Source organism: Drosophila kikkawai, chromosome 3R, assembly GCF_030179895.1.
Source record: "Drosophila kikkawai strain 14028-0561.14 chromosome 3R, DkikHiC1v2, whole genome shotgun sequence".
Taxonomy (NCBI): Eukaryota; Metazoa; Arthropoda; class Insecta; order Diptera; family Drosophilidae; genus Drosophila; species Drosophila kikkawai.
Genome location: NC_091731.1, coordinates 34,476,101 through 34,496,108, shown reverse-complemented (window position 1 = coordinate 34,496,108; position 20,008 = coordinate 34,476,101). Strand labels below are relative to the sequence as shown.

General features: G+C 38.4%; 1 protein-coding gene across 5 annotated transcripts; it reads left to right on the top strand.

Moving 5' to 3' along the window:
- The first annotated feature begins 208 nt into the window (after positions 1-208).
- On the top strand, positions 209-9,352 carry Ald1 (fructose-bisphosphate aldolase). 5 transcript variants are annotated; one of them, XM_070286300.1, is made up of 6 exons: positions 209-436; positions 4,202-5,018; positions 5,132-5,331; positions 5,872-5,964; positions 6,184-6,276; positions 8,590-9,352. In XM_070286300.1, the coding sequence occupies exons 2-6, from the start codon at positions 4,223-4,225 to the stop codon at positions 8,677-8,679; spliced, it is 1,272 nt and encodes a 423-aa protein (XP_070142401.1). In that variant the 5' UTR covers positions 209-436; positions 4,202-4,222; the 3' UTR covers positions 8,680-9,352. The 5 variants fall into 5 exon arrangements, 3 of the variants coding, with proteins under 3 accessions (XP_070142401.1, XP_070142400.1, XP_070142399.1); XR_011445083.1 differs by lacking the exon at positions 6,184-6,276 and having other exon boundaries at positions 213-436; positions 5,872-6,017; XR_011445082.1 differs by lacking the exon at positions 8,590-9,352 and having other exon boundaries at positions 213-436; positions 5,872-6,017; positions 6,184-6,332.
- Positions 9,353-20,008: the final 10,656 nt, after the last annotated feature.

Sequence of the window (20,008 nt, the reverse complement as noted above, 5' to 3'; positions counted from 1 at the left end):
CATTTTAAATAAAAAACCGTCAAAAGCAAAGCTAAAGCAGTGCAAAGTTGTCCCCAAAGCTATAGCGTATCTTTGAATCCGTCAGTTCGGTATTATCATCAGCTAAAAGCTCTCAGAAAAGCTTAACTTTGGACAGGGCTTTGCTTGCTCTCTGGCTCTCCATTTTGGGGTCTGGGAACACGTAGCGCCTGGCTCAGTCGGTTGCCCAACACCGGCGGCGACGACCTCTAAACAACCTTTTGGGGTCTCGTCGCCGTGTCTCGCTTATTTCGCTTTGGAACCGCAGCCGCCGTCGACGGGAGCAGAGGCAGCGGCAGAGGCGGCAGCAACTCGGGCCGAAAATAAAAGCGTTTACCGCTCTCCTCCAGTGCAGCAGCAGCAGCGGTCGCAGCCAGTAGTAGCAGCTAATCACCTCCCAGATTCAGTTTCCAGTTCGGTGAGTGAGTGGGCGTGATAAAGTGATAAAAACAAGCAAAGAAAAGGCAAGAGAAACTCCATAGAAAAACCCGCTGGGATATTCAACTAAACCACAAGAAAAAACCCATCAAGTGCCTTAGAAAATTCGCGTAATCGGTCCCAATTTTCTGGGTTGTTTCGTAACGGAAATTTACAGAAAAAAACACTGACAATCTGTAAGCGTGAGAGTGTTGCGTGTGTATGCGTGGGGACTTTCTATTCTCTTATTTTTCTCCCGAACTTTTCTCAGTGTGTCTCAGTATTTATGATGGGTTCTAGAACTTTAAACGAGTGTTATTGACCTATGCACTACGAGGAGGGGAAAACTGCAGGCGATAAGGAAACCTTATCGGGTATCAAAGTCTCTCAAAAGTAGTTTTCCCTACCGGCTCAACCGGCTCTCTTGCCGCCACGCCTTCCCTGCCGTCCCGCCTTCACCACAGATTGAGTTCACTTGGCGGCTGTTGGCAAAGTTTCAACTGCAATTTGTAGTTGCCGCTGCGGTTTTTCTTTATAAATAGTTGCCGCAAATGTTAGATCTACATATATATGCGCCTATATAAATGTATCTTTGCCGAGTTGCTTTTAACACTTTCGTTTAGATTTCAATTAGCTGAATTAATCGCTGATTTTTTCGGTTTGTTGATGTCTTCTCGTGTTATTGCACTTTACTCTTTACTCGGTGCTCTTTTCAATTACCTTTTGGTCAATGAATGAGAGAAGTAGTGGAAGTAACAATACTTGCACACGGAGAACAAGAGGGAATTGTGATAAGAGGGAGACTAGTCTTAAGGGTGGTTTTGCGTTGTGTAGAGAAACAAGTTTTTGGAGGGGCAAGGACTTCTTTTGAAGGTCAACAGGAATTGCCAGCTCAGATTGAAAGTTAAAGATAATTAAGATATTTTATTAAAAATTATCAGATGCCTGAAAAATTTATTTTATTTTAAAATTATTTTACAGAGAAATAAAAAGAAGTTTTAGTAGTATTAATTAACATATTGATTGAAAGATATCGTACCAAAACCCAAAGAAATTTCGAGATTCTTAAAGAAGTAAACACTTTTAGCATTCCTTTTTGGCTTAATATATGTTTGACCTAGAAATCTAAGGTAACATTATGTATCCTTATTATACAAATATTTTATTGTTCCTATCAATATTTATTCCAATAATAATGCGCAATAACGACATAGAACCTATCGTTTTAGGATTAGTCAGCAAAGTTATTGGGGTCACTCAAGAAGGGCATACAGATAGAAATGGAGGCATACGTGCTCGCTTCCAAATTCCACTCCTCCAGCAGCTGTTTTTATAGTATTCGAATACCTCTCGTGTTTACCATCAAAAAGCACTTGACGTCAGTTGGCAGTTATTACATCAGTAGCCGTGGGACTTATCTCCCTCGGGAGATGTTCTTTTGACCCACTGTCTGTATTTTTTCGAGGAGGCCGGACCTAAAAAATCTTGTTATGATAATGCTAAGCCAGGCAACCTTTGGAACCAACACCCCACGGGGGCTCGTTTTTTTGTGCCGCTTTCTGATTCGAAATTTCCACTGATAGCAGATACAAAATGCGGTCGTCTCATGCCCAACTTGTTTTTTCATCTTTCCGGAGCAACTTCTACCAAATATATTGTTTCTATGTTCTCGTTTTATCAGCTTGTTTTTTTCTATACAGCAAGAAAAAAGAGCACACACACACTGTGACTGAGAGACATGTGTCGGTTTTATTTTTATACATGCTCCTTGATAGCAAAGTAAATATATTTTGATTGTTTTTTGTTGTCATGCGTTGCCTGTTATGCTTTTCGGGTTTTTTATTCTCTAGTTCTTTCCCCCTTTTCCTCATTCTTTCTCTATTTTATTTTTTTGTATTCGTGGTATATATTACGCTTGTTTTTTGGAAACGCCTCAGTCTTCGATTGATTGCCGGCAAGTGTAGGTGTGTGTCCCGCTGCAAGTGACTCAGAATTAGATATAGATAACTCATCCCAAAGATACAGAAGAGTGTATATGTATGACTTGGTCAAGTGATTTAGTGTTATATAGAAAAGAAGATGTGTTTTATGGGAAAAAGTGTGACAAAAATTTCTAAAATATATTTTTATAAATATAGGAACTTGAATAGTTGATTAAAATTTTACTTTTAATCGATTTATTAATTCAAAAAATGTGTTAATATAATATAATAACATATATTTCTGTAAATATTTCTTCAGTTAAACTAGGAAAGCTATATTTAAATTCCTCCCCCCCATTTATATCACCATAAAATAGAAATGGGGCAATCGTTCTCATGCGATAAGTTCAGGTGGTCTAATCTATAGACTGACATTTATTATTTTCCAGTCCTTGGCTGGCTCACTGTCAATGTCAAACAAGTCAAGTCTGAATTTTTAGCTGCGAATATTATTTCGTATCTGTATCTACATATTGCTGGATAGGTCTTCGATCTCTCTCGCACAGTATCTGGCTATCTTATTCGCTCCTCACACGCGCCACACGACCGGCGGTGTGTGTTTGTTGTTTCGACAATTCCTATCCGCATTTCGTAAGCAACACATTTCGCTTGCAACATTGTTGCCAAGCGAAGGCACATTGTTGCCTGACCTTGTTCAATGTCAAGCTAAAATTCATGCGCCCTGCGCCGGCTTCTCTGCCGGGCGGAGGCAGAGCAGCACTGAAAGTGAAAGTTTCTACGTCACGCTTTTTGTGCGGGCGAGTGAAAGAGAGAGCAGGCAGTGGGAGAGCGAGAGGGAAGGCTCCATGACTTTGATTACATCAGAGGAAATCATTATTCGCCAGCCTTTTCCGTGACTTTGCTCAGTTACTGAACATTCATCGTCGAGGTTGGTTGGCCTTTCCCAAGTGCTCCAGAAGTTAATTGATAAATCAGTTTTTTTTTTTTATTTTTATTGCAAGGAGATTAAATAAATTAAAAAATAAAAATTAAGAGTGCCCGAAAAAGAACATAACTAAGTGATATTTGAAGAAATTCCATTTACAATTCCGCCGTATGGAACATTTTATTTTTCTCTGTTAATTGAGGGGAAAACTTGATAAAAAGTGTACTATAATTTGTATGTACTCTAAAAATGAGAGGAAAAGGCAGTGAGAGTGAGAAAGAGAGGCAGATTTATAGATAGATAGAGAGAGAGCGAAATAAAAGGCACGTTTTCAGTGCATGCGCATTTGAATTTTTTCAATTACTGAAATCAGCTGTGAAGAACACTACCAAACAAAGATTATGTATATATTTTTCAATGGAAAAATAATTTACCAAATTTAAGAAGTCTTGAGTGACATTGATATGACTCTGAAAAGATGATGAAATCATAAACTTATAATAAAAGTTATAAGTTAAATTTATTTAGAACTTGATATATAAGATAAAGGTTTTCCCATATTTCTTTTTATACCATCAATCAAAATCGTTATCTTATTAGAATTTCTTCGAACCGAAAATAGCTTTGGTCGATTTGTCAGTCTTTTTAGATATTTAACAGAATATATACATAAATTTATACTGCTTTTTTAGGCGTAACATTCGACAGCTTCAAAATTCTCCGTTTAAACCATGGCGCACTTTTTCGCAATACGGTTTCGTGTTCCATAGCCAAAATACTAACTAGCCACCTCTCCCATTCTTATTCTTTCACCACAAATGGACTACCTGCTTTCCAACACCATCTCTTGCTGGGAATCGAACGAAATACTCTGGGAAAATGGATCGGCGTGCTGCAGAACTACACTCGAATCTCAAAAATGACCACCTACTTCAACTACCCCAGCAAGGAGCTGCAGGATGAGCTGAGGACCATCGCCCAGAAGATCGTGGCTCCCGGCAAGGGAATCCTCGCCGCCGACGAGTCCGTGTCCACCATGGGCAAGCGCCTGCAGGACATCGGCGTGGAGAACACCGATGACAACCGCCGCGCCTACCGTCAGCTGCTGTTCAGCACCGACCCCAAACTGGCCGAGAACATCTCCGGTGTGATCCTGTTCCACGAGACCCTCTACCAGAAGGCCGATGACGGTACTCCCTTCGTCGACATCCTGAAGAAGAAGGGCATCATCCCCGGCATCAAGGTCGATAAGGGTGTTGTGCCACTGTTCGGCTCCGAGGATGAGGTCACCACCCAGGGTCTGGATGATCTGGCCGCCCGCTGCGCCCAGTACAAGAAGGACGGTTGCGACTTCGCCAAGTGGCGTTGTGTGCTGAAGATCGGCAAGAACACCCCCTCTTACCAGTCCATCCTGGAGAACGCCAATGTCCTGGCCCGCTACGCCTCCATCTGCCAGTCGCAGCGCATCGTCCCCATTGTGGAGCCCGAGGTTCTGCCCGATGGCGATCACGATCTGGACCGCGCCCAGAAGGTCACCGAGACCGTCCTGGCCGCCGTCTACAAGGCCCTGAGCGACCACCACGTCTACCTGGAGGGTACTCTGCTGAAGCCCAACATGGTCACCGCTGGACAGTCGGCCAAGAAGAACACCCCCGAGGAGATCGCCCTGGCCACCGTGCAGGCTCTGCGCCGCACCGTGCCCGCCGCTGTTACTGGTGAGTCCTGATCGGGATTAGATTAGAGTTAAGGATGTCACAGATTTAGATTTCTGATACACCTTTTCCGGCGCATCTTCCATAGAACCAATCTAATCTAATTCTGCTTACAGGCGTGACCTTCCTGTCTGGTGGACAGTCCGAGGAGGAGGCCACCGTCAACCTGAGCGCCATCAACAACGTTCCCCTGGGCCGCCCATGGGCCCTTACCTTCTCCTACGGCCGTGCCCTGCAGGCTTCCGTCCTGCGTGCCTGGGGTGGCAAGAAGGAGAACATTGCTGCCGGCCAGAACGAGCTGCTTAAGCGCGCTAAGGTAAGTCTTCGGTTAAATACTTAAGTTTATGTATATAGGATCGGGTGTAGACTAAGTGGTGTCGGCACATGGAGTGCCGGAAATGCTGGGTTATTGCTTTGAACGAATTTTTTTTTAATGGTTTAATCGGTCTAAGGAATTATTACGCCTTTATAAACCGCTGATCCACGTTCCCACTCCCAAAATATAATCCCAATATCTAACCATTCCCATATTCCCCCACTCAATAGCACTTATCAATACCATTATCGATGCTTAATCTATTCGAAATATTTTGCTCTTGAACTTTAATATATGTGTTCCTTATCTCGAGCTTCATTTAAGAATATTAGTTTCAGAACTAAACAATTAAAAATAGTTTTCTTTTAACCATTATATTCATTTTATTAATTTATCATTGACTAAACCTAATTTATTAATTGGTTACTTTGTTCATCACCATTCAACGTCATATTTTAAAATTTTATTTACTAAAAATTTCCCACACTATCCACACTTTCATAATTTTAAAACCCCAACTCATATATCCTCATGCCCTAGGCTAATGGTTTGGCTACTTGTGGGCTTTACGAAGCTGGTTCTGTTGAAAGTGCTGCCGGAAAAGATACCTTGCATATCGATGATCATACCTACTGAAAAATCCTGCCATATTCTCTTCTCTCTGGCAAAGAATTAACTTTGATGTGGTAACTAATTAACATTAATTAACAAGTAGCTGCCTTTGCCAAGCTGAAATCACTCATAACATGCCTTCATTACATAATGCTTCGCTTTTTTGTAATTGGAAAAACAAAAAAAAACACTAAACCTAATTAATCCCAACCAAAATCCCCATCCTTCCCGCTCCCACAGGCTAATGCCCTGGCCTGCCAGGGTCAATATGTGGCCGGCTCGATTCCATCGTACGCCGCAAATGCCAGCCTCTTTGTCGCCCAGCACAAATACTAATACTGGCATGACATTGCCGCATTAATTATAGTGGGATGACACTGCCGCATTAATTAGAGACTTCATTAAAGATTTGACAGCGCTATAGCGTTTTACACAAGTGCGAGCAAGACGACTCTATGGCGCTCTAATGCATTAGAATAATGCATTAGCTACTTCATTGCCGCGGTAATCGATAGATCTACATATTATATACTAGATACTCGATAACAAAATACGGGTTTAATGAAGAAAATTGTAATTGAAAAATGTATTAGCCAGTTCATTGACAGTATGGTCTCACAATGAGAATTTTATTTTTATATCATTTCGCTTGTTTTTTGAACTGAAAATATATTAGAAAATTAGCAAAAATAATATGTTTTGCGGTAGCAAGGTTCTTGCGCTGTAAAATTAATTAAAATTATTTTTTTTGTAATAATTAAAAAAATTTTAAGCATTATAGGTTAAAAACATAAATTTAAAGGATTCTGCATTTATTTATGCAATAATACTTCGACAAGGAATTCAGAAATTCATAATAATACGCCGCGAAAGGCCGCCGTTTTTTTTGTTTACCTCTTACGGTCGGTGTGACCGTAGTCGTATTACCAAAATAATCCAAGCAAAATTCAAGCAAAATTACACAAAATTACACATATAGTTGACTCTTTCAAGGTTCTAATGAAGTAGCTAATTAATGAAAACTGCATTACTGTATCATATGGGCATTAGAGACTTCATTAAAGATTTGACCGCGCTATAGCGTTTTGCACAAGTGCGAGCAAGATGACTATATGGCGCTCTAATGCATTAGAATAATGCATTAGCTACTTCATTAGAGCGATAATCGATAGATCTACATATTATATACTAGATACTCGATAACAAAATACGGGTTTAATGAAGAAAATTGTAATTGAAAAATGTATTAGCCAGCTCATTGACAGTATGGTCTCACAATGAGATATTTATTTTTATATAATTTCGCTGGTTTTTTTAACTGAAAAAATATTAGAAAATTAGGAAAAATAATATGTTTTGCGGTGGCAAGGTTCTTGCGCTGTAAATTTAATTTAAAATTTTTCTTTGGTAATAATTAAAAAAATTTTAAGCATCATAGGTTAAAAACATAAATTTAAAGGATTCTGCATTTATTTATGCAAGAATACTTCGACGAGGAATTCAGAAATTCATAGTTATACGCCGCGAATGGCGGCAGTTTTTTTGTTTACCTTTTACGGACGATGTGACCGTAGTCGTATTAGCAAAATAATCCAAGCAAAATTCAAGCCAAGTTACACAAAATTACACATATAGTGGTCTCTTTCAAGGTTCTAATGAAGTAGCTAATTAATGAAAACTGCATTAGTGTATCATATGGGCATAAGCACTATGCCCCACGCACTAATCCCGAGTCAGAATCGAACCGATGCTATAACAGATCCTGACGACGATCCAGCTGAACTGAGAGACTGGCGGCACAGACACATTCCGCCAGCCAAGGAACCGCAAAAATATTCCTTAAAGCCTATCCTTTACTTTTTTACCGCTTAACTGACTAGTTTTTAGCTGAAAATCGCACACTTTTGGCAATTGAAAATGATAAACCAACAAACTTAATAAATTATATGTTACCTTTTTACCATATTTGCTAAATTGATTTTTATTTTTAAATGATTTATGATTTAAAATTATTTAAAAACGTTTTATTACTATTGAAATTATAGAGAAAGAGTAGATAATTTCAAAATCTTAGAATTAAGTGAGAAATTATTAATTTAATACACCTAATTTAATGTTCACATTTTAATTTATAAGAAAGTTATTTTCATTTATTTTAAGCAAGTTATTTTGACAAAGTCAGACAACATTTAAAAGTTTAATCATAAAAGCTGGAAGTCATTAGGTTAATGTAACTGACAGTTTAGCTGGAATTTCCCAGAAAAAAAAAGTAGAAAAATGACTTCTCCGAGCTACCAGTGAAATTTCATATAATCGAATCAACATTTTCCCCTCAGAGAAACTGCAAAATTAAATTTTCCAAAAGTTTTTTTTTTCGCTATCCGTACGATGTATTCGTGTGTAAAGTTTCCATGAAATTGCCGCAGGTGGCTGGGAAACTGGGAAAAGTTTTGTGTCCGTAGAGCAAAAATCAGAGCAAAAACTTTGATGCTGGCCGAAAACTTTTCTGCTGCGGCTTGCCAGGCAATAACTAAGTAATAATTAAGAACAAGTGTTTTGTAATTAAGAGGAGTATTTTCCTGGATTTTTCCCAAATGAAATTAATCACATTTCTACCTTTCACTTTCCTCTCGTTTATTTGTTTAGGCCAACGGTGATGCCTCTGTGGGCAAGTACGTTGCTGGCTCCGCCGGCGCTGGATCCGGATCCCTGTTCGTGGCCAACCACGCCTACTAATTTGGGGCGGAAGCGGCACTGTCTACACACAACTACATATAACTATCTACGAAGCCGATTGCTTGAAATGTTTGATTTTGGCAGTTTTGTTTATATTTATCTTAGTTTCGTGAGCTAAGCAAGCAAGCATAGAAAAAAAACCCCAAAAAAAAATGAAGGATTATAATTGAAGAAAACATGTTATTCTCTTCTAGTATATATTTGCAAAACGAATATACGCAAACAAAAAAATAACAACAATAATAAACAAACGCTACATGATTATATAAAGGATTACGTTCGATGAGAAGCAATTTTATCTTTAGTTTTAAGCACAAGAAACTATACTTGTTGAAGTTATGCAATTTCTATTTTATTATTATTACTATGATTATGTAAGATTTCAATGTGAACAAGCAAAAATATGTCGTAAATCGTTAAGTTAATCCCTCACATTTCATAGTGAAAAGAACAGCCGTCGCTATCAACAACACCGAAATGTAAAATGGCTTGCACCATTGAAATCACTCAAAGTTTTCTTACAATTTTTAATGTTTACACAAAAAGTTATCTATGATGAAAATCGATGTTTTATCATTAATATTATTATTACAATTTATATTTATGATTGATAAGTATAAGTGAAAGAATATGACGCAAAATAAACAAACACATACAATAGATCCCAAAAGAACCCCCAAACAACTCTTATACTTATATACAACAAACAAACATATTTACTTACTGACACACATTGTTGACGAACAAAATGTTGTTACTAAACACGAAAACGAACTTTTAGGACTGGAAAAGGACATCCAGTAGCTGGGGCTCAGTACTTGTTACTCGAGTTTCACGACTCTTTTTGCTGAGACCCCCATCAAGGCTCGGTAGACAGTAGCAGAGCAGTGCTGTCACAATACATATTTATGAACTTAAATATTGTATGAATGACTAACACACATATATTTATCAAAGCATGTTTTTATTTATATATGTTATTCAAGTTGCAATTTCTGCATATCGTTGTTAATTACAAAAAACCAGTTTGAAGTGCAATGTGAAAATAAAACACACAAAAAATATATTTAACAGTAACAGGCAAAATAATTAAGAACTATTTTATTCAGTAAATAAATATAATAAAAGTCACAACCTTTGACAGCAACAACAACCAGCTGTTCAACCATTATACAAGAAATAAAAAACAACAAAAAAGATAATAATAACAACATAAACTAAGGGTGTGAAACAACACCAATTCAATAAAAAAAAAACCTAAAGAGCAAAAAATATGGCACTTGGCTTTTATTTTGAGCGGAATGGGTGAGAATACCTTTGCATACATTCAGGCGTAAGTTACAGTTGGAAAAGCACTGTAAAGTGGGCTTGAGACTTTTTAGTTTGACAAGCATTACTTTTAGATACATCTTCATTTTATTATGTAGTTTCAATCATCGAAGAAATATGGTTTTAGTGTAATTATAGTAATATGGCACGCTTACCAAGCATATAAGCTTATGCCATGATTTCATAAACCTTTCTGAAATAATATCCCATACAGAATCTATAAAATTTAATTCCAAATCACAAGTTAAAGCCCTCGGTGTTTTAGGTCAATGACAGATTTGCTGGTCGACCCAATTGATATCCCACTTTCTGTCCATGTCGCGTAATTTCAATTTACAATTTCCTTCGCTGCAAAATGCAAATGTAAACACGGCGTGCAATGGGCAACGTAATCTGCACCGTGATCCCTTTCCCTTCCCAATCGAGTTTGTTTTATTCGCCGAGAGCAAAGTTCGTTTAATCGTATCCAAATCAAATGCGCCACATCCCAGACAGCCAGACTGGGCAATGAGATGACACTGGGTTTTCTGAATATTTGGAAATAAGAAAAGGGAATGCATCAAAGGAAATATGTATATATTTATTAAAGTATTTATTAATACATTATATAATTTTTAATTATTTGTTATTTTAGGAGTCTGTCAGATAAAACAAGAAAGAAAGCTAACTTTGGCCAGCCAAAGTTTGTATACCCTTGCAGGTAACAATTAAAATATATCATAACTAAGCCAAACATGCATTAATTTCGATTCGGAAAGCCGTTTTGTGTTAGTTTTTATTAATTTAAAAAAACTGCATACCAAATTTAAAATTTTAAGAAATCAAAATTTTTGGCCATTTTTGCTAATTTTAATGATGTAACCCCTTATCAAATTTCGCAAAAATGGCAAAAAAATCGATTTCCTCCGGACATGTCTAGAAAGATTCACCTGTTGATGCTGATCAAGAATATATATGGTTTATGGGGTCGAAAATGATTCCTTCACTTAGAAAAATATTATTTTGTATTATAAAATCGGATTTTTTATATTAAAAAACTTCTTGATTTTTTTTTAAATTTAAAAATATCATAACTCGGCCAAAAGAGCATTAATTTTAAATCGGAAAACTGTTCTGTGCAAGATTTTCTACAGTTATTAAATCTGCATACTTCATTTAAAAATTTTGAAAATTAAATTTTTTATCAAAATCAAAAATTTTAATGATGTAACCCCTTATAAAATTTTGCAAAAATGGCCAAAAAATCGATTTCTTCCTGACATGTCTAGAAAGATTCCCCTGTTGATGCTGATCAAGAATATATATACTTTATAGGGTCGGAAACGTCTCCTTCACTGCGTTGCAAACTTCTGACTGAAATTATAATACCCTGCAAGGGTATAAAAATACATACTTTTCCAGCTTTCCAAAGAGGAAGATCATTTTATGACATCTTTGCCCGCTAAAATCGTTTCAGAATATTTCTTTAAATATTCTCCCTACCTTATTTTTCTCTGTGTAGAATCAAAAATTCGATTACAGGCAATTTAATTGCCTTTGTTTTTGGAGGGAGGATGGAATGTTTTGATTTACAGCAGTGGGATGAACAAATTGTTTACACCGTCATTGCGTCATTGAAGGCAATAAGGAAATTCTCCCAATGGTTTTCAAAACAATATTCGCACAGTGGCTCTCAAATTGTTGCTAATGTGAGCCTCCAAGGGGCTAGCAGCCACAAAGGGGAAATGCTGGGTGGGAAACCTAACAAAGGGCGCCTGGCATTTGGCATCCTGATCCACACAGCCCGTGGCAGTGTCAACATTTCCTATGTCACTCGACCCCTCCACCAACCTCCTGGCACTAAGATTGTCCACAAAAGTGGAATTAATTGTATTTGCATAGCATGTAAACATCATCACGTTGCCGGCAGGATCTCGACCTGCAACGTTTCTAAACTAGGTACACCCTTCCGACAGCTATCACTGAGGAAAATAATATATTTATTTATAAATTATAGATATTTTCAGAGCTTAAAAGGGATAAGAGACTGCTTTTATTTCTTAAATATCAAATTCGAATTTGCTACTTTCCATCATAAAAACACTTGCCTTCATCACGTTCTTATCTGACCTGTAATTCATCTTCGTTTCTCAGTGCATTACACATTCATTGTATCCTTCGGCTTCCTGCGGTGCAATTGTGATTTCGCCCTGTCCTGGCACGTTGCTGATTACGCTCAAAGGAGAAGGACCGAGTCCTCAGAATGGAGCTCCGAGAACTGAGACGAGAATGGCGATGACATAAATATCAACGGCACGTCATGTGGCGCAATGGAGGAAGTGGCAGCGTCAGAGGTAGTGGAGACCCAAGTTGCTGCGAAACGTTGTGCCATCAACGTGTTCGGGCGGAAATTGACACGCCGTGAGCCGAGATGCACAGAGTTGGGTCCGGAAAGGTGGCAGGCAGGCAGAATCCAAGAGTCCCCACTGCAGTTGATTGAGCTTTGCATAATTTAAGCCACGCTCCATTAATAACATGGCCAGCCTGAAAACCAAAAGCCAAATCGATTGACAACCATTTCGCTCACGTCCCGAGACTTCCTTGCCAACTGTAATTGCAGATTGCTTTCCCCAACTGTGTGTGCGTGTGTATGCCAGCCAGCAGTTTCTAATTAGCTGCAAACATCACTCGGGGGCCCAATAACAAATCCAAATGCGTGATACCAACGCCAACGCAGCAAAAATAGCTCTAACCGAGCTGGGTGTCCATTGGTCCTTGGTCGTCAAAGGAATCCTCGAAGGGAAGCCGGGACACCCGGTGGCTACTCCCAAATGCAATAGATTGTGTCGCACTGTGGAGCAGGATATTTTTTTATCTATGGGTTTAAGAAAAACAAGGAGGGCTTAACAGCTTAAAGGGTAACTAAAAATGTAACATATTCTTTAAAAATAAAATATAAACTGAGGCTGGGTTAAATTTTATCTTTGTTTATTACTTTATTAAATGTAAATCTATCTCAACATCTTATAAGATAATAATTCACCTTTAGTAGATGAGAATTTATCCCATTTTCTATAGCCTAAGCCCACTGAAAAGTACACCTGGTTGGTCAGTGCAAAGTCCTGTCATTGCTCGGTGCCTCTTTTTTCGCCCAGCTCATCGTGTGCATTTTAGGCCATGTGCGTTGTCGTCGTCACCGTCGCCATGGCGGCCAATGTGAAGGTCGATCGATCCGTTTGCGCCTCCCTGCCACCCTTCCTTTGTCCATCTCCCAGCCTAGTGTTTCCGCTTCCATACTCGCTCCCTACCCCTCAGCGCTCCAGCAACTCTTCTTGGCAATTTATGTTCATTGAGTTGATGTTGATTTGTGCGCCGCGGCATGATTTTTTAATGGAATGTAATTTATATATGTGGGGGACGGGGCTGGGGCGAATTGCTGGCCGGCAGACGGGCGTGCACTCGATTGCATTTTGGCCGAATGCACTGGCCGTGTGCCAAATGAAACGGCAAAAACGACACAAATTGCTTGGCCACTGTTGCCTCGACCCATCCCCCAATTTGGGCCCACTCGATGTCTGCCGGTTGGGAAGTATTTCAAACTCGAATGGCATGTCAGAGTGCAGGGAAGTGTATTTGTAGCCAACACATGTGCAGTTCGAATGAACAATGGTTGGGTTTTAAAAAGTAAAGTTTATTAAAAATTAAAAACAGGAAAGGAAGCTAAGACGCAGCTACATTGTTTGCTTTGTTGAATTACTAACTCTTTTATAAGTAAAGTAAAATATATTCCCAACTTTTCAATTCCGTCAATATTTGGCTACAGCTTATCGAACTTTTTGCGCTCAAACAAAATCAATAACTCAAACAATTGAGGATGTAACAAGTAACTATAAATTTCCAAGCTATATTGACACAGTTGCTTTTTCACTTTAAATTGTTACACAATTGAGCTGCAAGTAAACTATTGCCTTTGGAATTTTAAACTGCACGCAGGAGCAAAAATAACCGACAGGAAATTGATTTTGACAAAAACTCCCATGCAATTTAGCATGAATAATTTAACAGAATCGAAACTCTTAATTAATGACAACATTTTTCTGTGCACTTTTTAAGGAGTTGAACACGGTACGACAAAATGAGGCAATCACGATAATTTTGACAATTCCATTTATCTTACTCGCACGCTTTCGGTGCCATAATCGACAGAACAAATAAATTGCCAAAAAAATGTTGGGGTTCTTGAGCCTGCACAGGGGAAAAATGTGTAAATATCAGATGAGCTTTCAAGAAGAAATTCGTTTTTTTGTATACAAAAATTACAAAGATTACTTTATAATTTTTACCTGTGTTCTGATTCAAAATGTATCCACAAAGGCCGCCACCTGCTGTTCAATTGAAAGTGAATTGAGCCGGAGAGCGGAGTTCCAGGTGAATGAACGGGGGCCTGTGAGTGTGCCATTACTTGCGACTTTCACTCCAGTTGCATCATAGAACTTTCCCAACACCTTGACATTCTCGGTTTGCCTCCGTCCACCCCGCTCGCTGCCTTTCACTCACGTGCAATTAAAATGCCTTTGAAATGCAATCTGCGATGCGTTGAGCCCGACATCGCGTGAGCGGCTGTGAGCTTGCATAATGCCCGTGATTTCGCTGGGAGATATCCAAAGGCTGCCGGCTGCGACGACAGCAGCAGCGACGGGAAAGCGCAAGTAATTATATGTGCAAATATTTTCTAATGAGCAAGTGCAATGAATGCCATTTAATTCAAGTGGGCGGGCCGGAGAGCAATCGTTTTGCTGCCGCGAATATGTAATGAGAGGGAACTTATAACACTTTATGTTCTTCAGCATCCTCCAGGGGGGGAGTGGAACATGCAAAGCCTTTTAACAGGCGGCTGGGGATTTTCCCCGGTACTCCAGAGTGTAAACTAAATTAAATCAGCAGTTTGTTCCTTTCGAGAAAGCTGGTGACGAAGACGGAAAATTAATCAGTGAATGTTGTCATTTTCCTGATGAACGAACTATCTTGGTATTACATTTACTTTGCTTTTAATGACACAATTTGCACAATATAATATCTTATCATCGAAGAATGCTATAAGAAGTAAATAAAATAAATTATACATTGAAGGCAGGGGGGTTTTCAAGTTATAGAAATTTCCCAGAATTGGATAACATTGTTTAACTTGATGGAAATAAAGATGACGATTGGACTTATGAGTAGCATAAGTATCTTAAAATACAAAAATATATTTTATTTCTTTAAAAGAAACTATCATACAAATTTGACAAATAAAAATCCTTAGTTTTCCAGATAATATATTTTATTACATGGCATAGTTTCCTTGTGCTATAAATAAACCTTATCAGATCTGGGACTACGTCATTGCTGTTTAACAACTGTAAAGCCTAACAAAAACATCACATAAAAATGAATAAATAAATGGTGAAAAAAAAAACACACATTTTACGACAACAGTCGCCGCTAATTCATTGACCCACATGGCGTATACGCAATTGACGATGCCGACCTTATGTCGCCGACATTGCGTATACGCAGGGATGAGCGCTTGACAAACGAGAGGCGGCAGGATCAAGGACAAAGCCAGCGGCCAAAGGAAGTTGTGATTTCACAACCGCAGCTACAAAGCCAGCTAATGTCCGTCCTTAGTCCTGCCGTCAGCTGCCACGTGAAGCTGACAAAATATTTTGGCATAATTAACCCCGCCTCCCCCCAAGGGCAACAGGGAGAACTCGTGGGAGTGTGCAATTAAAGTTTCTGGCATTGCCACGGAGCACACAAAAGCTTTTCACCATTTAGATTTTCCATTACAGATTGCGAAATGGAACAAAACGGTGTGCAAAACAGTGCAAAGCTGTGGGAAACTGTTGAATTTCCAACGGTGCTGCATTTCCATGCGACAGTGAAGCCGAGCCCGCCTGCCTGGCTTGGGACGGCGTCTTGCGCTCAGTTGATTTTCGAAATTAATTGAAATTGTCCAGAGGCGGGGCGGGAGAGAAGAATGCTGGCATGAGGCAAGAGCACGGCAAAGAACTTGAAGGATAAGGCTTAGGGCTCTGACGTCAATTTCAAATGCGCAGTTTTGCAGCCACTGCGTGCGGCTCAAGTCCTTTTGATGAGCGGAATTTCGGCCCCCAAAAGAAGTCGGAGAAGGGCTTGGCATTAGGAAACTTTTTCGCAGATATTTAACCGGATGAGAAAGCAATTTGAAAAGGTTTCCTTGCCGGCCTGCTGCTGGATTAGGTGAATTGTTAATTTCAACTGCTTTGAGTTCACTCTAATACCCACATAGACGAGAGGCCCGCCGCCAGGTTTTCACGTTTCAATTGAATTCAATTTGCACCAAATGCTGCCGGCTTCCACACTCTCTGGCCTGCACTTGGCCAGACTTACACTTTACACTTTGCTCCCTCTCGATGGGTGTGCGTATATTGAGTGCAATTATGCAATCATTCTGCGAGCACTTGAAAGCAAAGACACTGGCGGTACAGTGGACTCTGGCTAATACATACACACTATATATATTTTAAAATGATTTAAAGTAGCTTGAATATTTCAAGTATAGTTTTGTAATGCTCTTAATGAGCTTTGAATAATTTGTTTCTTTTCAAAACTTATTCAAAAAATTCATATATTTGAAAGTATTATTATCGTCTACCCTTTGTTATCTCATTTAAATTAGTATTTTTTGTATAAAAAATATATACTATCTTTAAATAAAATAAATATCTTCTACAAAACAAATTGAAATACCTTCTTCCAAGCTCTACTGTACAAACCAAGCAATGCAGAAAAAAATACACAAAAAACCGGCATTTCCGTTATGCACTAAAAAAAAAAAACCCAACAGAGTTTTTTTCGCACGTCAATGCCATTGTCAATGGCAGATGGCGAGCAACAGTTTTGCATGCATTGTTCGTCTGGCGGAGTGCATTTTGCATTTTGATTTCGCCTTCAATCGATACTTTGAACCCTTGACTGAGTGGCCGACTGGCCGATTGACTTGCTGGCTTTTCGTTTTTGATTGATGTCCGTTGATTTGTATTGTTTTACGCTTCGTATTTTAAGTATTCGCATAAAGTGCGAAAATTTCTGCTTCGGTGATGCCCCAAGTTCAGGCGGACAGACAATTAAATCGACGGCGAATCGAAGACAGAAAAATCAATCAAAAGCGAGCGGCGCGCAAATCGATCAACTCGAGTCAGCAGCCGACGGCGCATAAATTTCATTAAATTCCAGCTGTCGCTAGAACACAGATTCAAAGAAAAAGTCACCAGACTTTGTAATGGCTTCGATGTCTGGGAGGCGAGTTAATAGTGTCAGGTTCTATTATTACTGCACTGCCCCATGCTAATGTCTGGAATGCACTGCGTTTATAAATAGCAACTGACTTTATTGTTAACAGAATTTGACCCGCCCCTCACATTTTTACGCGGGTTTTCCCACGTGCCAAGTTGCGGAAATTCTTTCAACCGCAAGGAAGTATAAATTCATTATCCGAAAAGTTTTCCTTTATCTAGGGACAGAAAGAATGCGGGAAAATGGGTAATAAAATTGCCGTAAGTAAAAAGAAAAGGTCAAGTTTTAAAGTGGTATTAATAGCTAATTTATTTACGAGAATTACGATTTCGAAGAATTATTTGGGGTAATATTTGCAGGAAAAGGGAAAACTTCGATAAGAGAATTTTACACTGATAAGAATATATTAATTTATTTTAACAATACTTGAAATAAGCCAGGATGAGCAGTTTTAATTTAAAATTATTTTATGAATTTCTCTTTTTGCTACTTTACTTTTTGCTTACTTTAATTTTAAGCTAAACTATTTGTTAAATTCTCTCCACAATTGAGTCTCAAGCGGAAGTCTGATGTAATTTCCAGCTGTGTTGGCCGAAACAATTTGTTAAGAATATTTTTAATTAACGTGACAATTTTGCATTTCCAACTAGGTCTGTCGACTGGACATCGTTTTAACTGAGTCAGCCACTCAACTTTTAAAGTAAAAACATTTCTATAAGTTTAAAGATATTCTATATCAATAGTTGCTCTAACTTATGATTCCTTTTATCATCATTTATGCAATATATATTCTAAATTTTTAACTAAAGACTACCAATTTTAATTTGTCTTTATTATTAAAGTGTATTATTCGATTTTATTTCTTTATTTTCCTGCCATTTCAGCTCATCATGAATGACATAAGCCAATTCCGCTGCTCCGACTGTTTCTTTTTTGTTTCACAGCGCTGCTTAATTTGATTTGATGTGTGTGTACTGCGCATTCACCTCTTGTGGGCCAGTCGCAAAATTAGTCACTTTTGTGGGGATAGCTGGCTATATTATAAAAGCCATTGGGCGTGTCGCTGACGAAACGGGTAATTAGGTCCGCTAAATCAATCCGGAGATCGATGGGCAATTGTGAAAATCAAATGATTTTAGCTTTTCGTAGACTCAGAGTCTCGCTGTCTCGGACTTTAACGGCATTTATGTATGTATAATTTCCGTGGTCCCAGTTTGCCTTCGGCTGGCCAAGAGTTCTGCTCGAAACCAGTTAACAACAAGAAAGGAAGCTAACTTCGGCACGCCGAAGTTTGTATACCCTTGCAGATTGGTTTTCATATTTATATTATAAATTATAATGCCGAAAACAGACACTAAACAGAGTTTCATAACATTTTACCTATACTTCTTATGTTTAAAGTTTGACAGTTACAGTTATACATTCCCAGCTTTACATTTTCTCTACATATACGGATCGCTTCTATGGCAGCTATATGATATAGTTGTCCGACTTTCATAAAATTTATACCAAAATTCTATAATAATAAGTAAAGCTCGTATCTCAGAGTAGATGAAAAAAAACGAAGCTATAATTTTTTTCGATTAATTTCCCGATCGTTCCTATGGCAGCTATAAGATATAGTGGTCCGATTTTCATAAAATTTTTACCAAAAATCTGGAATAATATAGAAAGGCTATATATGATGGAATAATATTGAAAAACAGCCAAGATATAATTTTTTTCCAAAAATTTATCGAACATTTGTATGGCAGCTATATGATATAGACGTCCGATCCGGCCTGTTCCGACATATATAGCAGTGAGAGTATATAGATGACTATATGCAAAGTTTCATTCAGATAGCTTTAAAACTGAGAGTCTAGTTTGCGTAGAAACGGACAGACGGACGGACAGACAGACTGAAATTATAATACCCTGCAAGGGTATAAAAACTTCAAAGTCGGCATGACAAAGTCGCCGTGGTGTCTGCCAATCGAACTATCTGGATAACCACTTTACGCTCCGTCGACTTTTAATTCAATTCGAGGCTTTATTTTTAGCCAATCTCATTATACAAGTTTCTCTCCACCACCTCTCGTTGGATTTCATAAATATTTATTATGGTGTTTGGTCTTGTTTTATGCACACACATGTTTCCTGCGACGAGGGATGCCAAGCCAGAAATTCTCGCACTCTGAATTTCTAAGAAAATATTCCATTCTCGGTCACTTTACCTCTTGTCCAATGTTTGTTCTTTCTTTTCAATTTAATTGAGTAAACTTTGACGGAAATTTCGAGGGGAAAGAACCTGCCGAGTCATGGCAAATAAAATATCTAATTAGAGAGAATTCTATTGTGTTTATCTAAATGTTTCTAATTAAATCCGCCGGCTAAAAAATATGTTCGGTTACATTCGAATTTCCCAGCCCTGTTGAAAGGTTAATTTGTTCGAAATAAAGACAAAGCCAAGATAAATAGCCGGCACATGGATCAGGCGTTAAAAAAACCGCAAACATGTTTCCGATTATTGCTGTTTCTTAAGCGAATACATTAAAAAAAATCACAATTCCGTTTTTATGGCTCTGAATCGAAAATAAATTAGCATATTAAATCATTAAAGACCCCAAATAGCCCCCGCATCTATACAAATTGGCAATGTTTAAATAATTGCAGCGGCCTAGGCACTATTTCAATACCCTTAGCTGAAGAAGATTATAAG